The 27,248-nt window shown below is 35.4% G+C and overlaps 2 protein-coding genes across 4 annotated transcripts in view; one reads left to right on the top strand and one right to left on the bottom strand.

Annotated features, from left to right (window-relative positions):
• Positions 1 to 24,530, bottom strand: part of GLIPR1L1 (GLIPR1 like 1) — a 41,441-nt gene extending 16,911 nt beyond the window's left edge. Inside the window, exons 1-3 of one of the 2 annotated variants that reach the window (XM_055235979.2) lie at positions 24,167 to 24,530; positions 15,935 to 16,180; positions 12,132 to 12,232 (exon numbers count right to left, since the gene is read on the bottom strand). In XM_055235979.2, coding sequence (XP_055091954.1) covers positions 12,132 to 12,232; positions 15,935 to 16,180; positions 24,167 to 24,340 — 521 coding nt within the window. In that variant the 5' untranslated portion in view covers positions 24,341 to 24,530. The remainder of the gene's footprint in view (positions 1 to 12,131; positions 12,233 to 15,934; positions 16,181 to 24,166) is intronic. The other variant, XM_055235978.2, reaches the window with a different exon arrangement.
• Positions 1 to 27,248, top strand: part of CAPS2 (calcyphosine 2) — a 118,072-nt gene that overhangs the window by 34,427 nt on the left and 56,397 nt on the right. The gene's annotated exons all lie outside the window — the stretch shown is intronic.

The raw sequence follows: 27,248 nt of genomic DNA, 5'->3' as shown, positions 1-27,248 counted from the left end.
TTTGTTGGTTTAAAGTCTGTTTTATCAGAGACTAGGGTTGCAACCCCTCCCTTTTTTCGTTTTCCATTTGCTTGGTAGGTCTTCCTCCATCCTTTTATTCTGAGCCTATGTGTGTCTCTGCACGTGAGATGGGTTTCCTGAATACAGCACACTGATGGGTCTTGACTCCTTATCCAATTTGCCAGTCTGTGTCTTTTAATTGGAGCGTTTAGTCCATTTACATTTAAAGTTAATGTTGTTATGTGTGAATTTGATCCTGTCATTATGATGTTATTTGGTTATTTTGCTCATTAGTTGATGCAGTTTCTTCCTAGCCTCAGTCTTTACAATTTGGCATGATTTTGCAGTGGCTGGTACTGTTGTTCCTTTCCATGTTTAGTGCTTCCTTCAGGAGCTCTTTTAGGGCAGGCCTGGTGGTGACAAAATCTCTCAGCATTTGCTTGTCTGTAAAGTATTTTATTTCTTCTTCACTTATGAAGCTTAGCTTGGCTGGTTATGAAATTCTGGGTTGAAAATTCTTTTCTTTAAGAATGTTTAATATTGGTCCCCACTCTCTTCTGGCTTGTAGCGTTTCTGCCAAGAGATCAGCTGTTAGTCTGATAGGCTTCCCTTTGTGGATAGCCCGACCTTTCTCTCTGACTGCTCTTAACATTTTTTCCTTCATTTCAACTTTGGTGAATCTGACAATTATGTTTCTTGGAGTTGCTCTTCTCGAGGAGTATCTTTGTGGTGTTCTCTGTATTTCCTGAATCTGAATGTTGGCCTGCCTTGCTAGATTGGGGAAGTTCTCCTGGATAATATCCTGCAAAGTGTTTTCCAACTTGGTTCCATTCTCCCCGTCACTTTCAAGTACACCAATCAGACGTAGATTTGGTCTTTTCACACAGTCCCATATTTTTTGGAGGCTTTGTTCATTTCTTTTTATTCTTTTTTCTCTAAACTTCCCTTGTTGCTTCATTTCATTAATTTCATCTTCCATCACTGATACCCTTTCTTCAAGTTGATTGCATTGGCTCCTGAGGCTTCTGAGTTCTTCATGTAGTTCTCGAGCCTTGGCTTTCAGCTCCATCAGCTCCTTTAAGCACTTCTCTGTATTGGTTATTCTAGTTATACATTCGTCTAAATTTTTTTCAGTGTTTTTAACTTCTTTGCCTTTGGTTTGAATTTCCTCCTGTAGCTGAGTAGTTTGATCATCTGAAGCCTTCTTCTCTCAACTTGTCAAAGTCATTCTCCGTCCAGCTTTGTTCTGTTGCTGGTGAGGAACTGCATTCCTTTGGAGGAGGAGAGGCACTCTGCTTTTTAGAATTTCCAGTTTTTCTGCTCTGTTTTTTCCCCATCTTTGTGGTTTTATCTACTTTGGGTCTTTGATGATGGTGATGTACAGATGGGTTTTTGGTGTGGATGTCCTTTCTGTTTGTTAGTTTTCCTTCTAACAGATGGGACCCTCAGCTGCAGGTCAGTTAGAGTTTTCTAGAGGTCCACTCCAGACCCTGTTTGCCTGGGTATCAGCACCAGAGGGTGCAGAACAGGGGATTTTCATGAACCGCAAATGCTGTTGCCTGATTGTTCCTCTGGAAGTTTTGTCTCAGAGGAGTACCCAGCCGTGTGAGGTGTCAGTCTGCCCCTACTTTGGGGTGCCTCCCAGTTAGGCTGCTCGGGGTTCAGGGGTCAGGGACCCACTTGAGGAGGCAGTCTGCCCGTTCTCAGATCTCCAACTGCATGTTGGGAGAACCACTACTCTCTTCAAAGCTGTCAGACGGACATTTAAGTCTGCAGAGGTTACTGCTGTCTTTTTGTTTGTCTGTACCCTGCCCCCAGAGGTGAAGCCTACAGAGGCAGGCAGGCCTCTTTGTTTTGTGGTGGGCTCCACCCAGTTCGAGCTTCCAGGCTGCTTTATTTACCTAAGCAAGCCTGGGCAATGGCGGGCGCCCCTCCCCCAGACTCACTGCTGCCTTGCAGTTTGATCTCAGACTGCTGTGCTAGCAATCAGTGAGACTCCATGGGCATAGGACCCTCTGAGGCAGGTGTGGGATATAATCTCCTGGTGTGCTGTTTTTTAAGCTCGTTGGAGAAGTGCAGTATTAGGGTGGGAGTGACCTGATTTTCCAGATGCCATCTGTCACCCCTTTCTTTGACTAGGAAAGGGAACTCCCTGACCCCTTGGGCTTCCTGAGTGAGGCAATGCCTCGCCCTACTTCGGCTTGCGTACGGTGCGCCTTCTGTCTGGCACTCCCTAGTGAGATGAACCCGGTACCTCAGATGGAAATGCAGAAATCACCTGTCTTCTGCATCCCTCACACTGGGAGCTGTAGTCTGGAGCTGTTCCTATTTGGCCATCTTGGCTCCCTCCTCCAATTTCTGATTTTTAAGTGTTAGTATACAGACATGTAATTAATTTTTGTATACTTATTTTGTATCCTAAAAGATTGCTAAACTTATTTGTTTTAGTTGAGTTTTGGTAGATTCCAGTGGATTTTCTATAGAGTAGCAGTCAGCACAGTATGGCCCAGAGGTCAAATCTGTCCTGTGGTCTGTTTTTCTATATTTTTATGTTTTATCTATTTTATGCAGTCTGTAAGCTAATATATATATACTTACACACACACACACACACACACACAATATATATATTACGAACCATATTTTTTAAACCATATATAATATATTACACACAATATATTATCTATATTATATATATTTAAACCATATATATGTTATATATGTAATATATATTTAAAGTATACAGACATGTAATTAATTTTTGTATATTTTTATCCTGAAAGATTGCTAAACTTGTTTTAGTAACTGAACTATAGGCATGTGCCACCATGCCAAAGTAATTTTTAAAAAAATTTTTCTATAGATGCAGTCTCACTCTGCTGCTAGGGCTGGTCTTGAATTTCTTGGCTCAAATGATTCTCCCACATCAGCCTCTTGAGTAGTTGGGATTACGTGTCTGCCGCCATGCCCAGCACTGTAGCCTTCTTTGACTGATGTTAGCATTGTAAACCTTTTTCCATTCTTTTGCTTCTAGTCTATTTGTGTCTTTATATTCAAAGTAAAAAAAAGAATCCTAAAGTTTGTCATAGGCAGCATAAAGCTGATTTTCAATTTCTTAGCCAATTGTGCAATCTCTGTTTTTTAATTTGGGGCATTTATACCATTTAAATTTACCATAATTATTGATAGGTTTGAGGCTATCATCTTATTCATTTTATCTGCTTCGTCTGTTTTCTGTTTCCCTTTTCCTTTCTTTTTGCCTTTCTTTGGGTTAATTAAATATCTTTTAAAAATTCCATTTTACCTGCTTTGTTGGCTTATTTGCAATTACTCTTTGTTTTGCTTAATTTTAGTGGCTACTTTAGAATTTATAGTGTGCATCTTTTACTTATCACGGTCAAGTTAGATTATGGCACTTCACATAGATTAAAAGAACTTCAAGGTGGTTGAATTTTACATATACAATATCACAATACATTTATTTTGATTAAATAATTATCTTTGAAAGAGAATTAAATAAGAAAACATCTTATGTATTTATCCACAAACTTATCATCTCAATCATCTATAAACATATTTAACCTTTATTTTTAAAAGACTTTCTGTGTATAGAATTTTCAGTTGACAGTTTTATTTTGCTTTTGTTTTTAAAGATATTGCTGTCTTTTCTCTTGCATTATGTCTAGTGAAAAATCTGCTGTCATCTCTCTTCTTTTTCTTTTTTTAAATTATATTTTTGTTTTTATTTTAAGTTCCAGGGTACAAATGCAGGATGGGCAGCTTTATTACATAGGTAAATGTGTGCCATTGTGGTTTGCTGCACAGATCAACCCGTCATCCAGGTATTAAGCCCAGCATGCGTTAGCTATTTTTGCTGTTGCTCTCCCTCTCCCCACCCTACCCCCAACAGGCCCCAGTGTGTGTTGTTACCCTTTGTGTGGCCATATATTCCCACTGTTCAGCTCCCATTTGTAAGTGAGAACATGTGGTGTTTGGTTTTTCTGTTCCTGCATTAGTTTGCTGAGAATAATAGCTTCTAGCTCCATCCATGTCCCTGCAAATGACATGATCTCATTCCTTTTTATGGCTGCATACTATTCCATGGTGTATATGTACCACATTTTCTTTATCCAGTCTATAATTGATGGGCATTTAGGTTGATTCCATGTCTTTGCTATTGTAAATAGTGCTGCGCTGAACATACATGTGCATGCATCTTTGTAATAGAATAATTTATATTTTTGGGGTATATACCTAGCAATGGGATTGCTGGGTCAAATGGGATTTCTGGTTCTAGATCTTTGAGGAATTACCACACTGTCTTCCACAATGGTTTGACTATTGTGCAGTGTACATTCCCACCAACAGTGTAAAAACGTTCCTATTTCTCCACAACCTCACCAGCATTTGTTGTTTCTGGATTTTTTAATAATTGCCATTCTGACTGGCATGAGATGTTATCTAATTGTGATTTTTATTTGCATTTCTCTAATGACCAATGATGTTGAGCTGTGTTTTGTAGTTTATTGGCTGCATAAATGTTTTATTTTGAGAAGTGTCTGTTCTTGTCTTTTCTCATTTTTGAATAATTTTTTGTTTTATAAATTTACTTAAGTTCCTTGTAGATTCTGGATATTAGACCTTTGTCAGATGGATAGATTGCTAAAATTTTCTCCCACTCTGTAGGCTGCTTGTTTACTCTGATGATAGTTTCTTTTGCTGTGTAGAAGTTCTTTAGTTTAATTGATCCCATTTATCCATTTTTGCTTTTGTTGCAATTGCTTTTGATGTTTTTGTCGTGAAATGTTTGCCCATGCCTATGTCCTGAATAGTATCACCTAGATTTTCTTCTAGGGTTTTTATAGTTTTGGGTTTTACATTTAAGCCTTTAATCCATCTTGAGCTAATTCTTGTATAATGTGTAAGGAAGTTGTGCAGTTTCAATTCTCTGCATATGGCTAGCCTGTTCTCCCCGCACCATGTATTAAATAGGGAGTCCTTTCCTCATTGCTTCTTTTTGTCAGGTTTGTCAAAGACTAGATGATTATAGATGTGTAGTCTTATTTCTGAGTTCTCTATTCTGTTCCATTGGTCTGTGTGTCTGTTTTTGTACCAGTACCGTGCTGTTTTGGTTACTGTAGCCTTGTAGTATAGTTTTAAGTCAGGTACTGTGATTCCTCCAGCTTTGTTCTTTTCTGCTTTGGATGTCTTGGCTACACAAACTCTTTTTTGGTTCCATATGAATTTCGAAATAGTTTTTTCTAATTCTGTGAAGAATGTCAATGAGTTTAATGTGAATAGCATTGAATCTATAAATTACTTTGGGCAGTATGGCCATTTTCACGATATTGATTCTTACTATCCATGAACATGGAATGTTTTTTCATTTGTTTGTGTCTTCTCTAATTTCCTTGAGCAGTGGTTTGTAGTTCTCCTTGAAGAAGTCCTTCACTTTTTTTGTTAGCTGTATTTCTAGGTATCTTATTCTCTTTCTAGCAATTGTGAATGGGAATTTATTCATGATTTGACTTTCTGCTTGTCTGTTGTTGGTGTACAGGAATGCTTGTGACTTTTGTATATTGATTTTGTATCCTGAGACTGCCAAAGTTGCTTATCAGCTTAAAAAGCTTTTGGGATGAGATAATGGGGTTTTCTAGATATAGGATCATATCATCTGCAAACAAAGACAAAGACAATTTGACTTCCTCTTTTCCTATTTGAATACTCCCCCCTTTTTTTCTCTTCCCTGATTGTTCTGGGAACTTCCAATACTATGTTGAATAGAAGTGGTGAGAGAGGACATTTTTGTCTTATACTGGTTTTCAAGCGGAGTGCATCCAGCTTTTGCCCATTCAGTATGATATTGGCCATGGGTTTCTCATAAATGGCTGTTTTTTTTTGATGTATGCTCCTTCAATTCCTAGTTTATTGAGAGGAGTTTTTAACGTAAAGGAATGTTGAATTTTATTGAAGGCCTTTTGGCATCTATTGAGATAATCATGTGGTTTTTGTCTTTAGTTCTGATGATATAATGAATTACATTTATTGATTTGCATATGTTGAACCAGACTTGCATCCTGGGGATGAAGCCAACTTGATTGTGATGGATAAGCTTTTTGATATGCTGCTGGATTTGGTTTGCCAGTATTTTATTGAGAATTTTTGCATTAATGTTTATCAGGGATATGGACCTGAAGTTTTTTGTTGTTGTTTCTTTGCCAGGTTTTGGTATCAGGATGATGCTGGTTTCATAAAATGAGTTAGGGAGGAGTCACTCCTTTTCGGTTGTTTGGAATATTTTCAGAAGAAAGGGTATCAGCTACTCTTTGTTTTTCTGGTAGAATTCAGCTGTAAATCTGTCTGGTCCTGTGCTGTTTTTGGTTGATAGGCTGTTCATTACTGCATCCATTTCAGAACTTGTTATTGGTCTATTCAGGGATTCAACTTCTTCCTGGTTCAGTCTTGGGAGGGCATATGTTTACAGGAATTTATCCATTTCTTCTAGATTTTCCAAGTGATTTGCACAGAGGTGTTTATAGTATTCTCTGACGGTTGTTTGTATTTCTGTGGGGTCAGTGGTGATACCCCTTTTTCATTTTTTATTGTGTCTATTTGATTCTTCTCTCTTCTTTATTATTCTATTTAGTTAGCAGTCTATCTGTTTATTAATCTTTTCAAAAAGCCAGCTCCTGGATTCATTGGTTTTTTTGAAGGGTTTTTCATGTTTGTATCACCTTTAGTTTCACTCTAATCTTGGCTTTTTCTTGTCTTCTGCTAGCTTTGGGGTTTGTTTGCTGTTGGTTCTCTAGTTCCTTTAGTTATGATGTTAGGATGTCAATTTGGGATCTTTCTAGCTTTTTGATGTGAGCGTTTAGCACTATAAATTTCCCTCTTAACACTGCTTTAGCTGCGTCCCACAGATTCTAGTGTGTTATTTCATTGTTCTCATTAGTTTCTAAGAACTTCTTGATTTCTGCCTTAATTTCATTATTTACCCAGGAGTCATTCAACAGCAGGTTGTTCAATTTCCATGTAGTTTGTGGTTTTGAGTGTTTCTTAATCTTGAGTTCTAATTTGATTGTATTTTGTTCTGAGAGACTTATGATTTCAGTTATTTTGCATTTGCTGAGGAGTGATTTACTTCCAATTATGCGCAGTTTTAGAGTAAGTGCCTTGTGGCACTGAGAAGAATGTATATTCTGTTGTTTTGGGGTGCAGAGTTCTGCAGATATCTGTCAGGTCCACTTGATCCAGAGCTAAGTTCAACTTCAGGATATCTTTGTTAATATTCTGTCTCTATCATCTGGCTAATATTGACAGTGGGGTGTTAAAATCTCCCACAATTATTGGGTGGGAGTCTAAGTCTCTTTGTAGGTCTCTAAGAACTTGTTTTATGAATCTGGGTGCTCCTGTATTGGGTGCATATATATTTAGGATAGCTAGCTCTTCTTGTTGAATTGATTCCTTTGCCAATATGTAATGCCCTTCTTTGTCTTTTTTGATCTTTGTTGGTTTAAAGTTTGTTTTATCAGAAACCAGGATTTCAACCTCTGCTTTTTTCTGTTTTCCATTTGCTTGATAAATTTTCCTCTGTCCCTTTGAGTCTGTATGTATCTTTGCATGTGAGATGGGTCTCTTGAATGCAGCTCACTGATGGATGTTGGCTCTTTATCCAGCTTACCATTCTGTGTCTTTTATATGGGGCCTTTAGGCCATTTACATTTAACTTTAGTATAGTTATATGTGAATTTGATCCTGTCATCATGATGCTAGCTGGTTATTTTGCAGACTTATTTATATAGTTGTTCATAGTGTTGTTGGTTTGTGTACTTCAGCGTGTTTTTTGTAGTGACTGGTAACCATTTTCCCTTTCCATATTTAGTGCTTCCTTCAGGAGCTCTTGCAAGGCAGGCCTGGTGGTGATGAATTCCCTCAGCATTTGCTTGTCTGAAAAAAATCTAATTTCTCCTTCGCTTATGAAGTTTAGTTTGGCTGGATATGAAATTCTAGATTGAAAATTTTTTTCTTTAAGAATGTTAAATATTGGGCCAGCACGATGGCTCATGCCTGTAATCCCAGCACTTTGGGAGGCCAAGGAGGGTGGATCACCTGAGGTCAGGAGTTTGAGACCAGGCTGGCCAACATGGCAAAACCCCATCTCTACTTAGCCAGGTGTGGTGGGGAGCACCTCTAATCCCAGCTACTCAGGAGGCTGAGGCAGGAGAATCACTTGAACCTGGGAGGCAGAGGTGGTAGTAAGTCAAGATCACACCAGTACACTCCACCTTGGGTGACAGAGCGGGACTCCATCTCAAAAAAAAAAAAAAACAGAATATTAAATATTGTTCCCAATCTCTTCTGGTTTTTAGGGTTTCTGCTGAGAGGTCTGCTGTCAGTCTGATGGGCTTCCCTTTGTAGGTGGCCTGGCCTTTCTCTCTGGCTGTCCTTAACATTGTCTCTTTCAGTTTGACCTTGGAGAATCTGAGGATTATGTGTCTTGCGGTTGATCTTCTCATGGAGTATCTTACGGGGGTTCTCTGGATTTCCTGAATTTGAATGTTGACCTTTCTTGCTAGGTTGAGGAAGTTCTCCTGGATGATATCCTGAAGTGTGTTTTCCAACTCGGTTCATTCTCCCCATTTATTTCAGGTACCCCAATCAGTCATAGGTTCAATCTTACATAATCTCATAGTTCTCACAGGTTTTGTTTGTTCCTTTTTTCTCTAATCTTGTCTGCCTGCCTTGTTTCAGCAAGATAGTCTTCAAGCTCTGATATCCTTTCTGCCACTTGGTCTGTTTGGATATGGATACTTGTGATTGCTTTGTGAAGTTCTTGTGTTGTGTTTTACAGCTCCATCAGTTCATTTATGTTCCTCTCTAAACTGGTTATTCTGGTTAACAGCTCCTGTAATATTTTATCATGGTTCTTAGCTTCTTTGCAATGTGTTAGAACATACTCCTTTAGCTCAGTGAAGTTCATTATTATGCATCTTCTGAACCCTATTTCTGTCAATTTATCCATCTCAGCCTCATCCCAGTTCTGTGCCCTTGCTGGAGATGTGTTGTGATCATTTGCAGCTGAAGATGCACTCTGGCTTTTTGAGTTTTCAGCGTTTTTGCGTTGATTCTTTCTCATCTTCAAGGGTTTATTTGCCTTTGATCTTTGAATCTGCTGACCTTTGGGTGGGGTTTTTGTGGTCTTTTTTTATTGATGCTGTTGTTGCTTTCTGTTTGTTCTTTTAGCAGTAAGGCCCCTCTTCCCTAGGGCTGCTGTGGTTTGCTGGGGGCCTACTCCTGTTCACCTGGGTCCCTCTGATACCTGGAAGTATCACCAGTGGAGGTGACAGAACAGCAAAGATGGCAGCCTGATCCTTCCACTGGGCTCTCTGTCCCAGAGGGCCATTGACCTGATGCCCTCCAGAATGTTCCTGTTTGCAGTGCCTGGAGACCCCTGTTGGGAGATCTCACCCAGTCAGGGGAAATAGGATAAGGGACCCACTTAAATAAGCAGGAATTTCCCTTGTCCAGACTACCCAGACTCCTCAGAGCTTGCCAGCAGAAAAGGATAAGATTGCAGCCCATGATACTGTGGCTGCCCCTCCTCCTTGGGGCTCCTCTCAGGGAAATCAGAGATCTGTCCATAAACCCCTGGCTGGAGGTGCTGAAAATCCCTCAGGGAGGCCCTGCCTGGCAAGAAGGAATGTGTCAGGGTCTTGCTTAAAGAAGCAGTCTGGCCACAAGCTGTCACAGTGGCTGTGCTGTGCTGTGGGGAATTTCTCCTGGTCCAAACCACTCAGTCTTGCTGGCACCAGCAGCAGGGGAAAATGGCCAACTGGAGCCACAGTGGTGGTGGGCACCCCTCCCTGCCGGGACCTGGTCTTCTTAGGCAGTCTTCAGCCTGCCCCGCTGGCCAGCAGGGAGTCCAATGTAAGGAAATCAATTTCCACTAAAAGCTGTATTGCAGCTGATACACATTTTATCTTTTTGGATATTTTTTCCTCTATGGATTCTATCTTGGATAATTTTTTTCTTTTCTTTTTTTAAAGAGGTAGGGTCTTGCTCTGTTTCTCAAGGCAGTCATGGCTCACTGCAGCCTTGAACTCCTGAATCACTGTCTTGGATAATTTCTAATGTTATGATTTTGAATTCATTAATCTTTTTTTCTGGAATGTCTAATATTTCATTAATTTTAACTTCTAAAAAATCTCAGACATTGTAGTCCTCTGTTTTTAATATTTTTCATATCTTTGCTTAACATTTACAAATATAGAATACAGTTATAATAACCATTTTAATGTCTTTCTTTTTTAATTATAACATCTGTGTAAGTTCTGCATTCGTTTCAACTTATTGATTCAGCTTCTTCTTATGTCTTATTTTTTTCCTTTTTTATATGGCTGATTAGATGCCAGACATTGTAAGTGTTAGGTGCTGGATATTGTGTATTTCTGTAAACCTCGTTGAGTTTTTTTGTTGTTGTTGTTAAAGTTATGTTGTTCTTTTCTTAAAATTATGTGCTTTTATAATCATTCTCAATCATTCCTTATGTGGGATACAGTCAAATTACATGGGAACATTTTGATCCTTTCAGATTTTACATTATGAATTGTTAGGTGGGTCTGGAGCAGTTTAGTTCTGCTCCCTGTGTGAGTGCCAAGAACTGTGTCCTCTTATTCTTTCAGATGCTTCTTAACCTGGCCTGAAGTTGTTTCCTCATGTGCATGTGCTAATCAATACTCTGCTAATCAATACTCAAGGAATATCTTTTGCAGATTTCTAGCGTTCTCTCTGTGTGTAGTTCTCTTTTCTCTGGTACTCTTTTCTGTGAACTCTAGCTGTATTGGTATTCCTATACTTTTAGCTCCATTTCTTCAACCCAGGGAGCCAGCCAACCTCTGTCTTAGTAATTTCGTATGCCATGACCTGAACGCTCTCACTGAAACAGAAAGCTGGGGGAATTATAGGGCTAACTTTTTTTTGTTGTTATTTTTCAGAGATCACAGCCCTTTGTTGTATTATAGCCAGTGTCTTTAAGACCATTGCTTCATGTGCTTCATCTGTTTTGCTTTTTATGGCTTTTGTTTCAAGTGACAGGGTATATTGGTCCCTACCACTTGGCCAGGGGTGACATAACAATATTCTCGTATGCTTTCACAAGACCCATAATAAATCTGTTACGTACATAATTTGGACCCCAAAACCTGACTTATTCAAAGCAGTATGATGCTTAACTGCTTTTTCATCAAATCTTGAGCCTTCATCCCCTATTATTATTCTCTTTCCGTTTCAAATCTTGTGATTAGTCTCCTTAAGAGAAAAGATGTTAATAAATGTGTCAGTAGTTTTATAATTTCTCTGAATCTATAAAAACTCTACTTTTCCCAAGTTATAAAAATTTTTATTTATCATTCTTGTTTTTGCTTCCAAGTGAAAGGTCATGGAAGAAAATACAGAGAGATATATATGCATTTCTGCCTCTCTCTAGTAGTTTTGGCATATCTCAGCTCCTTTTCATCAGTTTTGCATATTTATTATTTGTCTTTGTTTTTATCTTTTCTACTGCTTATTTTTAAATTGATGTTTGTTGAAGAGCTGGGTTATTAACTGTTTTTATATTCTTCCTAGTATAGATTCACTGGGATTAGAGGACTAGAATCTCATTTTTGGAGTTTCCCTTTAAGCTTATGCTATATTTTCATTTAGATATGCAATTATCAGCAAGACAATTAAAGTTATGTTGTTCTTTTCTTAAAAGTATGTGCTTTTACAATCATTCTCAATCATTCTCTTATTCCACTTATATTGTATTAGAGAAGCATCTGCCAGCCTTTTTGTGTTTCAGTATTTATGTATTACTGTGGCAATGTATTTTATATTATCTCTTTTTTTAAACCTATCAGTCTCCATCATTTTCTTTCTCAGGTTTAAGTATCTTATGACAGGTATAGTTTTTCTTTAAGTAAGTCAATATTGTCACCATCTTCTATTTTCACCTATCTCATTTGATTAGCATTGTAGAGGGAGTCATTACTTATCAAAAATGCACTTGTCTCTAGTATAAGATCCTCTTATTTGGCAACCATCATCAACATTAATTTCAATTAAAATATTTTTAAGAGAAAATAACTCACGCAGGTCCGTAGTTGCATACAAATATTGCAGTTGAAGCTTCCCCAAGGTTAGGACACATTGCAACTGCACAACCGACGTAAAATGAATTGGCCCAAACTAACTATAAAGAAAAGGAATGTCAAAATAAAATATGGAAAACAATTCTATGCAAACAATGCATTTAGAGAATTGGTATAATCTTTGTCATGCTACAAAAAATAATGTACATAAATATTTATTAGTTACATATTTTTTCTAATGTTTATATTTATATTAAAATTCTTATGTTGTTATGTCTGATTTTATGAGAGCTACCAAGCTAGTTTTTCCTTACTGGTAATTCTCATAAATCAAAAGGATAATATAATATATAACCAAATTCATAATATAATATACAGCCAAAATAATTTCTTCTAGATTATTTATGAAATACATTTTAATTCTATCCCTGGGAATATCATACAAACAATATGAAAATCAGACTATAAATGAAAACAATAACTTACATTTATTTGTTTTTCTCAGAAAAATTTTACAAATTACATTTTAAATTTTGCAATCTTAACCATATTCTTACCTTTGTCAAGTCACAAGACATAGCTAGGAATTAAAAACATATTGAGTTGATTTTCAAAGATGCCTGCTGTAAGGATGGTGAATCTTTATTTTTATCTAGTTGCAAAGAATAGCAAAGTTATTCAAAAGGAAGAAGACTTCTATGGAAAACTAGTTATGGGAGATAGGTAAAGAGGTGAGGAACATTATTAGTTTTTTGTGACAACGATAGAATAAAATTTTTCCATTTTCCAAATAAACAAAAAAGGGAAAAAAATACTGGTTTACTCCATTTGAAAAATAATCCAAGGAATTTAGACACAGAATAAATTTTAACAACACAGATTTCTGATCTCACTTATTTTACAACTTTATTAGCAAAACGTATTAACCTATTTCATAAATTGAATTATCAATTTTTTTCCATAGGCCTGTTCTAGCCAGAATCAATAGTTTTGCAAAATATATTTTACCAGCTTTTTGTTTGCCTGAGAGGCAGCAAAAGTGCAAGAAAAATGGAAGTGAACTGATAACTTAAAAATGAATTTTGGGAGGCCGAGGCGGGTGGATTGCGAGGTCAGGAGTTCGAGGTCAGCCTGGCCAACATGGCGAAACCCCGTTTCTACTAAAAATACAAGAACTAGCTGAGTGTGGTGTCATGTGCCTGTAATCCTAGCTACTCAGGAGGCTGAAGCAGGAGAATTGCTTGAACTCAGGAAGGTTGCAGTGAGCCGAGATCACGCCACTGTACTCCAGTCTGGGTTACAGGGTGAGACTCCGTCTCAAAAAAAAAAAAAAGAAAGAAAAAGAAAAAAGAGTTTTGCTTTCAGCCATCTTTGTAGTTTTGGTGAGTAAGTGACAGATCAATTCTGAGGTAGTTTCCCACTTAATGAAATGAGATAAAGTGAGATGATTAAAAGAGCATTTTTCCTTTTGAATGTTTTAAACAATTAACAAAAAATACAACTAAAATATATATATTTCCAAAAAATCATGTTTAACAATTTGGCTTATGAATAACTAACTACATCATTAAATTTTATCTAAATTGTGAATTTTTGGGGCTTTTGGAGTCATGAGAATAAATATTCACTATGTAGGTTTACGATGTATTGCTTTCATTAAAGAAACTAGATGTAATAGTAATATGAACATTGGATGTAACTCTAATATGAATATCAGTAGGTGATAAATGCAAGAAAATTTTCTCTTATTTTGTTTAGAACATTAAGCAAGATATAGTTGTTGATTTTATAAGAATATAACCATTCCTAATTATTTAACCTTGTGTATAAACTAGCCAATAAAGAGTAAGCTCCCCTTTCTGATTTAGCAATACGAAGGGAGAAGGGGCATTTGAGAACTGGCTTTTTTTGTTTTGTTTTTTTGTTTGTTTGTTTTTTTACTTTACAGCAAAAGAGAAGACAAAGGATATATAAAAGCTATGACTCAGCCTTGATATCATCTTAGGGATATTGCATCTTTTTGTTAATCAGGACATCTGACACCTGATTCATTCTCTCAATTTTCCCATAGTATCCAAACCATATTATTTACCAACATCTTCCCTGATGTCCTGGAGAGTGTCTGGACTTAGAACAACCTGTTGTTGAACGAAGAGTGAACATAAAGGGAACATGGAAGTTGCTATTATTTGTTCACTGCACCTCTGATAAGAACGAGTTGCTTTAAGACCCTATATATTAATTCAACTTATACAAATGGGTAAGTCCAGAGAAGAAGGTTAGCTCTTTATATTGCTTAAACAGGCTTTCCTAGGGGCTCAGTACCATGTCTAGGATTAAAGTATGGCCAAAAAGGTGAATTTTAGACACACTTACATTTCTATCTCAAATAATTTTAAAAATTAGGAAAATGATAGGAAGTAATGTTTTTCAAGACATTAGGCAACACAACATAATACCCCTGAGATTTGGAGAAAAAAGATAGAAACTGTGTAATTGTCCTGGTTTATTGCCTGGAGACAGTTTCTAGATTATGGCTCAGGAGAAGTTTGATACACTGTCATAGTTATGAGGGTCTGATTGAGAGTCTTGGGGAGACCAAGGACACAGAAGTTTAGATGGCATAGTACTGAAGAGGTGAGAATTGTACAGTGACACACTAGGACAATGTGCAGAGGGTCCTCATCATCTATTCAGCAAAGTACTAATTAAAACATGCATGTGAAGAAACTAGTCTAACCCATTTACAAGAACTAGAGGAAATAATAGCAAGGTTTACACAAAGCCAGAAATTGGACCTATTCCCACTTTCCGAATTGGACAACTTCATAATTCTCAGGGTGTTAGGTAGAGCGTGCAGAATAATCTTGCCTCTGTAGTGAGAGATCATTATCAGCTCTGGACTAAATGCTACTTTTATTCTACCTAACATATTTTAAAAGCAGGAACAAAGAGGATCAAATAAATTGCAGATAACTTAGCTGTACCCAGAAAGACAGCTCAAGAATATTTATAGTATACAGATGAACCCAGCACTCAACAAGGCAAAATGTACAAATTGCGAATATAATAAAATTTACCCAACGTGATATGAGGGAAGAAAATTTGATTCATAATGAAGAGAAAAATCAATTTATTGAAACTAACACAGAGCTAACATAGATACTAGAGCTAGCAGGGAAAATATTAATTATTACAACTCTATCTCATATGCTTAAAAAGCTAGATGAAAGAGCAAACATATTAGGTATATTCATTGAAGAAGTAAAAATATTAAACTTGTGGAGATACAAACTTTAAGGTGCAAGATTGAAAACAAACTGAATGGGATTAACAGGAGACTAAATATTACAGAAGAATAGATTAGCAAACTTAAAGACGTAGCAATAAAATTACTTGAAATTAATCACAGAGAGAAGAAAACCAAGAAAAAAGACAAGAGCATCAATTTACGTGGGGAAAACTTCAAGTGGCTTTCTACATGAGTAACTTGAAGAGAACTTCCCACTTCCAGGGAAGGGAAGAGAGAAAGAGAAAGAAGTATTTCCAGAAACAATGGCCAACATTCTTCTAAATTTGATTTAAGTTATAGACTTACAACTTCAAAAAGGCCAGTGAACTGCAGCACAAGAAACATATAGAAAACTTTGGTATATTATTATTAAATTGCTCAAGACCTATGATAAAGGAAAAAATGTAAAGGCAGCCAGAAAAATAAAGGCACTTTACATACAGAGAAATAAATTCTGGCAGTTAAAATATGCACAAATAAGAACTAATCAATAAAGATGTCAAATATTTACCTGTGTATAATGGCCACAGACTCTGGAACATGATAGACTATCAAAATCATAAAATTGGGTTTCATTATACCAAGCTGTAATGGCAAGTCTTGGTGTGAATGACTTTATTCCACCTAACCAGATATTTTCTCCAACATATTCAAAAGCTGCATAACATTTATATGATTTATCCAAACAGTCATTATGTTCAAATTTGCACTGGTTTGCCCATGCTTTAGCCATCTTTGCTAAACCTTTATCCCAAATCTGAAAGATAAAAATAATTTAAATTGAATTGTGCATAAGTATTTGCATTAAATTATTCTAATGATTGTAATCAATTAAGTTTTGCTTAAATTTATTATTTTAATAAGATGTAGTTTTTCTTTGGTATTTATTATGTTCATAGTTAGTCATTTCTTTTTAGGTCTACTTCAGAAATATTTATACTCACTCTATGACAGTTCATTGTTATATTACCAGTACTTAGCAGATGGCCTGGTACATTAGAGTCACTAAACAAATAAATCGGAATGTGATTAAAATAAGCCAGAATTCAAAGTCTAGTAATTCAGAAGGTCATGTTAATTTATTACAATTAAAGGATGAATACTCATTGACAATTAAAAAGGGCAAAAAACTAGGAATAGAAAGAAAAAATGCCCTTAATTTGATAAAGATAATCTACAAACAGACAAAAATCTTATCAAATGGTGAAATATTAAAACTTTCCCTCAATATTAGGAATGAAACAAGATATCTGCCCTAGTTATTTCTATTCATTATTGTACAAGAAGTTAGGTAGTATAATAAAATACGTGAGTTGTAAATACATAAGACAAAATATATAAAATATGTAAGGATTGGGATCTATCATTATTCACAGATTACATGGCTGGATACATAAAAATTTAAATTAATACATAATACTATAAAAATAAATGAAGTTATCAAAGTTGAAAGATACAAGGAAAATATGCAAAAATCTATTATATATCTATGTATATTCTACAAATGAATAGCTGCAAAACATCCAATATGTATAAATAAATTTAATAAGTGATATACAAGATCTCTATGCTGAAAACTGCAAAAACATAACTGAAATAAATTGTAAAAGACTTAAATAAATGGAGAGATATAAAATGTTCATGGACCAGAATATTCTGTATTGCAAAAGAATATTGATTATGACATATAATTTTATTTCTAATCAAACTCGAAGTAGCTTTTTTGGGGTGGAAATTGATTACAAAATTTATGTGGAAATGCGATGTTCCAAGTAAAGCTCAGGCAATCTTTTAAATGTAGAATAAAACTGGAGATTTTCTCTACCAGATATCAATATTTATCATAAAGCTACATTAAGATATTGTCATATTGACACAAGGGTAGACAAATAGCTCAATGGAACAGAACAGAGTCCGGAAACAACTCATGACAAAAGCAACAGTCTTAATGTAGGTATAATTGCCAAGGTTATTTTTAAACATCTTTTTATTTTTAACTAATTATAAATTCACAAGAAGTTACAAAAATAATACACAGGGGTCCTGTGTAGGCTTCACCTACTTTTCCCAATGGTAATGTTTTTTGTAACAATAGTATGATATCAAAGTAAGAAATTGACATTGGTATTATCTACAGACCTTTTAAAGATTTCAAGAGTTTTACATGCATTTATTTTTGTATATGTGTAGGTTTATGTGATTTTATCACATGTATAAATTGAAGTAATCACTCCCACAATATCTAGATACAGCACTGTTTCAACACCACAAGGATCCTTCATGCTAACCCATTACGTCACAACCACTCACTACCCACACTATCTTTAACCCCTGGCAATCACCAATCTGTTCTTCAGTTCTGTAATTTTGTTATTTCAAGAATGTTGTATAAATAGATGGCCAGGCGTGGTGGCTCATGCCTGTAATCCCAGCACTTTGGGAGGCCAAGGTGGGTGGATCACCTGAGGTCAGGAGATCCAGCCTGGCCAACAGGGTGAAACCCCATCGCTACTAAAAATACAAAAATCAGCCAGGTGTGGTGGCAGGTGCTTGTAATCCCAACTATTCAGGAGGATGAGGAGGAGAATTGCTTGAACCCAGGAGGCAGAGGTTGCAGTGTGCCAAGACCGTGCCATTGCACTCCAGCCGGGGTGACAGAGACTCCGTCTCAAAAAAAAAAAAAAAAAAGAGGCCGGGCACGGTGGCTCACGCCTGTAATCCCAGCACTTTGGGAGGCCGAGGCAGGCGGATCACGAGATCAGGAGATGGAGACCATCCTGGCTAACACGGTGAAACTGCGTCTCCACTAAAAATACAAAAAATTCTCTGGGCGTAGTGGCGGGCGCCTGTAGCCCCAGCTACTTGGGAGGCTGAGGCAGGAGAATGGCGTGAACCGGGGAGGCGGAGCTTACTGTTGAGTTTTGAGACTTCTTTCTCTAGATATGAGTTCTTTCTTAAATATATGGTTTGAATATATTTTCCCCTAGCTTATAGTTTGTCCTCTCGTCTTCCTAACAGGGTACTTTAGAAAGTAGAAGTTTCTTATTTTGATGAGGTCAAATTTGTTGACTTTTTAAAAATAGTTTTTGGTTTTGATAAAAATCAAAATAATTCATTATATTAGGAAGTTTCATCTAGCCCTGTCCTGAGGATTTTCTCCTGTTTTTCTTCTAATAGTTTTATTTAAATTTATGATTCATTTTGGGTTAATTTTTGCTCTTTAGGTCAAAGTTTTTTCTTTTCTTATAGGCATTAAATGGTGTTTCAACACCATTTCTTGAATAGACTATCCTTGCTCCACTGAATTACTTTTGCATCTTTGTCAAAAATCTACGCAGAGGAAAATAAGTCATTTTTTGAAAAAGACACTAGCACACACATCTTTATAGCAGCACAATTTGCAATTCTAAAAATATGGAAACAGTCTAAATGCCCATCAACCAATAAGTGAATAAAGAAAATGTGGTATTATATATATATTTATACATATATATTTCATATATGTGTGTGTATAAAATATATACATATAATGGAATACGACTCAGCCATAAAAAGGAACAAAATAATGGCATTTGCAGCAACCTGGATGGAGTTGGAGACCATTATTCTAATTGAAGTAACTCAGGAATGGAAAATGAAACATTGTATGTTCTCACTTTTAAGTGGGAGCTAAGCTATGAGTACATAAGAATGATGGACTTTGGGGACTCATGGGGAAGAGTGGGAGTGGAGTGAGGGATAAAAGACTACACATTGGGCACTGCTCAGGCGATGGGTGCACCAAAATCTCAGAAATCACCAGTAAATAACTTTTCTGCTGGGAGTACTGGCTAGCCATACGCAGAAAATTGAAACTGGACCCCTTCCTTACACCTTATCCAAAAATTAGCTCAAGATGGATTAAAGACTTAAATGTAAAACCCAAAATCATAAAAACCCTAGAAGAAAAATCTAGGCAATACCATTCAGGACATAGGCACGGGCAAATATTTCATGTTGAAAACATCAAAAGCATTTGCAACAAAAACAAAAATGGACAAACGGTATCTAATTAAAGAGCTTCTGTACGGCAAAAGAAAGTATCATCAGAGTGAACAGACAACCTACAGAATGGTAGAAAATTTTAGCAATCTATCCATCTGACCAAGGTCTAATATCCAGAGTCTATAAGGAGATTAAATAAATTTAAATAACAACCCCATTAAAAAGTGGCCAAAGGACATGAACAGACACTTCTCAAAAGCAGACATACATGTGGCCAAAAAACAAATGAAAAAAAAGCTCAACATCACTTAGCATTAGAAAAATGCAATCAAAACCACGATTGGATACCATCTTAGGCCAATCAGAATGGCGATTATTAAAAAGTCCAGAAACAGGTGCTGGCAGTGTTGCAGGAAAAAAAGGAATATTTTTATATTGTTGGTGGGAGTGTAAATTAGTTTACCCATCGTGGAGGACAGTGTGGCAATTCCTCAAAGATCTAGAGTCAGAAATACCATTTGACCCAGCAATCCCATTACTGAGTATGTACCCAAAGGAATATAGATCATTCTATTATAAACATACATGCACATGTATATTCACTGCATACTATTCACAATAGAAAAGACATGGAATCAACCCAAATGCCCATCAATGATAGAATGGATAAAGAAAATACGTGCTACATATACACCATGGAATACTATGCAGCCATAAAAAGGAATGAGATCAAGTCCTTTGCAGGGACATGGATGGAGCTGGAAGCTGTTATCCTCAGCAAACTAATGCAGGAACAGAAAACCAAACACCACATGTTCTCACTTATAAGTGGGAGCTGAACGATGAGAACACATGGACACATGGGGGGATCAACACACATTGGGGCCTGTAGGCAGAAGGGGGTGGGAGGAGAGAAAGCTTCAGAAAGAATAGCTAATAGATGCTGGGCTTAATACGTGGGTAATTGGTTGATCTGTGCAGCAAACCACCATGGCATATGTTCACCTGTGTAACAAACCTGCACATCCTGCACATGTACCCCAGAACTTAAAAATTGAAAAAAAATAACTTTTCCATGCAACCAAACACCACCTGTTTCCCCTAAACTATTATAAAAAAAACCTACAGGAAGAAATGGAAAAAAAATGAAATAAAATGAATTGATGCATAGTTTTACCAAATGGTTTTCATGACTCTATTGAGATGATCATATAATTTTTCTCATTAAATCTATTGAGTGGCAGATTGTAAACAGCAATTAAATTCCCCCAATCCAAGTCAGATTTCTCACAGATTTTTCATTTTCTGGGGAGTTTTCTGTTAATGGTGTTTCCAGTTTTGATCCTGATTATGTTGATTAATTTTCAAGTCCTAATCCAACATTTTATTGCTGAGATAAATCCCATGATATAATATTCTTTATATGTGTTGCTGGATTCAATTGATTATAATTTTGTTGAAGATTTTTTGCATCTACATTGAGCTATAATTTTCTAACCTGTAATGTTTTGTTTGGTTTGGTGTCAGGGTAAAAGTTGGCTCATAAAGTTCCAAAAGGTTTTCTCTTTCAGTTTCACGAAGAGATTTGTATAAGATTGGTGTTGCTTTTTTCTTAGAATTCACCTGAATTTTCTGTTAAGAGTATTTTAAATTACATATTTAATTTATGTAATGGCATAAGACTATGTAGATTGATGAAGATGCAGATGAGTGATCTCATTCATAAATTGGTTAAATATCCCTGTTAAAAGATTTATATTTGGTTCAAAATCAATCTCTAACCCAGGATTCTTTCATTTGTATAAGACAAAGAATACAACAGTCGAAAAATAATAATAGAAATTAAAGAAATAAAAATAATAAGCAATACTTTTATTAGGCAAAGTTCAAGGATTTAATGTTACTTTATAAAACACATAGTACAGAATGTAATATTTATGAGACTTTATGTGATAAGTAACATGGCACCCATATATGAATAAAAATTCCAATCTTGAGGTAGGTAGTTTCACTGACGTATACATATGTAAAAAAAACTGTACATTAAAACTAGTGCATTTTATGCACTTATTCACTAGTAATTCTTCAATAAACAACATATCAAAATATTATGTCAATTTTATAAAATGCTGATTTTCAAGACATTTGTCCATTTATTTTCTTTATGTTGTCAAATTTATTAGTATAAAGTTGTTCAAAATATTCTCTATCCATTTAATGTGTGGAGTTTTTTAAAAGTGATTTTCCATTCTTAAAATTGATTTTTGAATTGTGTCTTTCTTCATTAATCTTTTTTTTGCTACTGGTTTATCAATTTTATTGATATATAGTTTTAAACCAACTTTTGATATTATTGATTTTAGTCCATCGTACTTTTACTTTCAGTTTCATCAAATTATGATCATCTTTAGTTTTTTAAAATTTTCTTGTGCTTAATTTACACTTGTTTCCTACCTTCTTGAGTTGAAAGAATAGGTCTTGGTTTTTAACTATTCTTCTTTCCTAAAATACTCATTTAAATCTATGTGTATGATTCCAAACACTTCTTTTGCTATATCCCACAACTTTTGATATGCTGTGTTTCCATTAACATTCAAATCTAAATTATAGTAATCTCTATTATTATTTCTTCTTTAACTTATGGACCATTTAGATATGTGCTGCTTGATTTCACATTTTGGGAGATTTTGCACACTTTATTTCTAGTTTAAGTCTATTTTTTTCAGAAAATATAGAACAAAATTTCAAATACTTTTAATTTATTGAGACTTGTTTCATGGTTCGGCATATTGTTTATATTGGTGAATGTAATGAATACTTTATAAGAATTTGTATTTTGCAGTGTGGTATAAATTGTTTAATGTCAATTAGGTAAAATTGTTTGATGTTCAAATCTGTTTTATTTTTACTGATTTTTACCTACTTGTTCTCTTATTCACTAAGATTAAAATCTCTATGACTGTTTTGTCTCTTTCTCCCTTTACTTTTGCCAATTTTTGTGCACTGAAATATATTATTGCATTTATTTGTATTGAAGATTGCTGTGTCTTTTGTTGAATTGGCCCTTTTATTTTCCTAAATGTCCCCTTTTATTTCTGGTAGTTCTCCTTGTCTTAAAATCTACTTTGGTAGCTATAAATATAGCTACTCTATCTTAATTTTAGAGTTTGCATAATGTATTTTTTCCATTTTTTACTTTAATCTATTTGTGATATGTTTCTGTTACAAAAGCATTAATCCAATCTGATAATCTTTATTTTTAATTAAAGTATGTAGTAGTCATTTGCATTTAATATAATAATTTTAACATGGTTAAGTTTTAGTCTACCATTTACTATTTTTAATGGATTCCCTCTTTGTTCTTTTGTTCCTTGTTCCTGTTTTCCAAAAATTAATCAAGGACTTTAGTATTCTATTTACTGGATTTTTAGCTCTACCTCTTTGTGTATTTTTAATGGTTATTCTAGATATCAAAATATGCATTCTTAACTTCTCACGGTCCATCCGGAAATATTATTGTGATTCTTAACAATATAAGGAACCTTCAGCAGAATAATTCTATTGACACTTCACTTCATTTTTTATGCACTGGTTATAATGTGTTTTGTTTCTACATTACTATAAACTCCACAATTCATTGTTATCACATTTTGCTTTAAATAGTCAATGAGTACAAAAGAAATATAAAGAACATTTATTATATTTAACCCCACATTTACTCTTTTTTATCATACAATTTACAATAAAACTCTAAAGGCATCACCCTTATTAATACTAATATTAGTATTTCTGAATTCAGTTGAAGATTTATTTCTAGTTAATTTATGCCTTGGACAACCCGAAGCTGGTAAACATTATATATTAAAATATCTTAACAATTCTGCATTAAAGAGATTAGTTTATTCTTGTTTCATTTCCGATATCTATTTGAATCTTTCTCCCCCATCAAAATATAATTTTCTTTTACAGTAGACTAGTACATTTTTGAACTTATTTTAATGCCTGAGTTGTGATTTTATAATTACTTTTGTTTTCCACTGGATAGAAAAGAAGAAAGCTGGAATAGATATGAGTTATACTGTATCTACATCTGCATAGTACATAAAATAGACTAATACTATCAACGTTTATGTTCATAATGATGCATTTATAAACAAGAAAAAGTTATGATGCAAGGGAAATTTCCAATCATACAATTCATAGTCAAGTATTTAACATTTTGTAAATTCTATGGATTATTTTAATAATCCAATGCTTTTTATGCTTATTCTTCAATAGAGTACTGTATTTTTTTCAAATATAATACTACACATGAAGTGTTGTTTTGATCTTGGATTCATATGATATAAAAATAAGTAAGAGAGCAAGAGAATCTCCATTCCTGGGCTATTTCTTTGGTATCTTGTATCTTGGTTGTGGGGGGTGGAAAGTGCTAGCTAAAAAATGGAAGAAAGGAAACAAAATAATCCTGTGTTCAGTACTTATAACTTTAGTGGTGCAACAAAGCAACTTCCAAACACTGCTCCAGCATCCCCACCTTCCCCGCAAGAGACAAGGAACAACTTCAAGTCTTGCTTTCTTGTTCACTCCTATGACTCTGGAGGAGACAGCCCAGCCATGGTGTGATTTTTTTTTTCTTTTTAACTGCATATATATAAAGTCCGGACTGAATTAGTACAAGTTAAGTCCGTGAAATTTACCACCCAGATACCTCAGGACGAGTCAGGGATTTAAGAACCCAGCCCTAGTTCTTTCTCACCATGTATTTCATGTCGGCCGCGGAAGGGTTGACTTTGCCACGCCATTCGTTGTGGGCTTCGATGCAGTTGTCTATAAAGTGTGGGTCAGTGATGGATGGGATTTTGGAAGATGTACTGGCTACCAAACACAGACCCAAGATCCATAAACAACTGAATTTATTCTTCAGAGCCATGGAAGGATGTGGAGGATGCCCTGACTGCGCGGACCAATAACGGCTGAGACAACCCGATTTCCCCACGCTCCTGCACCACCCTCTCCCTTGGCTCCATCCTCCTGCACAGGCTCGAGCCCAGCGCGGGGATGCCCAGCAGGCTGGGTTAGCTTGTCAGTGTCGCTGTGGGGAAGAACAGGCAAAGCAGGGTTCCCCTTCCACAAAGCTCTGAGCTACAAGGGAAAGCTCCGAGTCGCCCTCTGGTGGAAGGAGTTTCAACCATCCAAACTGCTTTCTGTGTATCCAATCTGTAATCTGCAGAGTGAGCCTGGATTGTAATACGGATTGCAATATGCAAGCCACACAAGTTAGGTAAAGAACAGGTGCGGGATGCTGACAATGGGCCAGTTGAGTGCAAAGCACTATATATTCGTTTCTTAGACGCAGCTTCCGTGTATAGATTTTTATTCTTCTAAATAATCTAGAATCATATTGCCACTTCCCTCAGAGACTGGGAATAGAGTAAGAATAGGCAATTCTTATACAGTGACATACTGTGATCCTAAATTATTAACTTGTCAAACATTTAATAATTTCCTTCTATTTTTTCGTCTGAAGAGACCGACTGCTTAGATAGATAAAAATAGATGCCTGGAAAATGTAGCCAAGTAGTTCCTCTTGACAAAATCTTCCCTTTTTGAGAGTTTGGAACAGAGCCACTGTATGGTGACTGGTAGACTCCAAGAGTTGCTTTAGTTGATACGCTGAGACTGGGATGGACAGAGTACATTTGATTGTCTATTTTACCTGCAATGCAATATAAATCAACTTCATTTGGCTTAATGTTTTAAATTCATTACATCAGTTATATTGATATTCAGTAATAAATCAGCATTTTTCCCCATGACATTAAATTTTTTTTAGTATTTCTATGTTTCAAATAAATACCTTTACTTAGTAATTTGAGGTTGTTTACAATGCCATTGAATTCAAGTGAACACATACTTATATCTGCTGAATGTTCCGCCATAGTCAACCTTGACACAAAAACAAAAAACAAAACAAACTACTTTGATGCAGCTACTATCTTTTAAAAAATAAAATGCAGAAAATTAGATTATAAAAAAACAAAAAATGCAAGGATCCTAATGGAAATTCTACTGGGCAATACATAATATATTTCTAGACTACTACCAGCTAATGGAGAATTGCTGTATATACTACTTTCATATCACATATGTAGTCCAAACTGAGCTTCTGATATCCCACACCCAAAGACATGAACATATATACGGTGTGTGTATATGTGTGCGTGTAGGTATACAGATAGATAAATCGATACAGATATGTACATCTACATGTGTCTATATATATATGTCTCTTCCTGGATATACAGATATCTATAGGCATATACACATATACATATACACACATGTATGTGTATATACACACATACCTTTATATACGTAAAGTTCTCTCCATGTATAAATCTGTGTGTGTATACACATATATGTATATGTGTGTATGCCTATAGACATAGATACATCTGCACAGAGAGAGATACAGATGTCTATAGACATATATACATATACATATGTGTATGTACAGAGAGAGAAAGAGAGAGAACTTTTAGGGAATTGGCTCACATTACTGTTGGGGGCCACAATAAAAAATCTAAAGTCCTAGGTATGGCCCAAAAGACACTACATAATCTGATCATGGCTAGTTCTCCGGCCTCTTTCCTGCATTCTCTCCTGGCTTATTCTGCATCAGCCACATCCATCAGCTTGATGAGGATGCCCTCTCCTCAGCTCCTTTGCACTTGCTGTTACTTTTGCCTGTAGTGCTCTTTATGGAGTTCCCTTCAGTGAAGTCTTCCCTGATCATTCTACATCTCCTGTCTGTCAGTGCCTATCCACTTAACCTGTTTTATTTTTCTTCATTGCATTAAATTACCTCCTGAATTTATGTTATTTTTTTAACATCTGCCTTCTCTATCAGATTGTAACCGTCACTGCAACAGTAGCTTTGTTTTCTTCATTGCTATATCTCTAGCACCTTGAACAGGAACTGAATCTTTAGGCTCCCAATAAAAATTGGTTGAATAAATAAATGAGTTCTCTTTAACTTTCTAATAATGTTGTATACAACTGTAAGCTTCTTAAGTTATATATATGTATATATACATATGAGGGGCTCAATAAATTTTTTGACTTAATCATATAAAAGGAAATGCTGGGTCAGCTTATATATTTCACTTTTTCTAACATTGGGTATATTTGAAGATAGAAAGTGTTCAGTGGATGTTTGTCAAATACATAAGTGGCTAAATGAACAAATAAAAACAAAGATAAAGTAAAATATTTTCAAGTAGTAGGTACTCAGTGAATGTTGAATGCATTAATGAATGATCAAGTAGATGAAAATTTAAAGTTGAGCTTCAAATGCAAACTATTTTGGAACTACAAAACAGTAAAGGTTGATAGGGATAAGGTTAGTAGGGATAAAGGTTAACAGATAGCTAGTTTAGTTTCATTTAGTGTATAGAGAAATTAACTGCCTATAATAACAACAGAAATTTCACGGAGTAATAGATTTAAAGATTGGCAAAAGTAGAGCATATATAGTCAAACATAATCCAAGATTATTGCTCTTCTAATAGATGTTTTTAACAAAATGTCTGAATTGTATCATTATGTTTTTTAGACCATGGTCCCAATGGCTTAGACAGCTATATTCAGAAATACTAAAACAATTTAGGTGTAAAAAGTCTAATTGCCAGGAATCAACAAGTGCATGTCCTAATGTTATTTTCTTGAACATCTATTTCTGGAACGGCCAAGGTTAGTACGGGCACCAGAATTTTTAAAGTCTTTTATAACTTTTTAAAAGTTAAATTTAGTTTTCTGTTTTATTTCTATGTGTTTTC

Source organism: Symphalangus syndactylus, chromosome 13, assembly GCF_028878055.3.
Source record: "Symphalangus syndactylus isolate Jambi chromosome 13, NHGRI_mSymSyn1-v2.1_pri, whole genome shotgun sequence".
NCBI classification, from domain to species: Eukaryota; Metazoa; Chordata; class Mammalia; order Primates; family Hylobatidae; genus Symphalangus; species Symphalangus syndactylus.
This window is presented reverse-complemented; position numbering and strand designations above follow the sequence as displayed.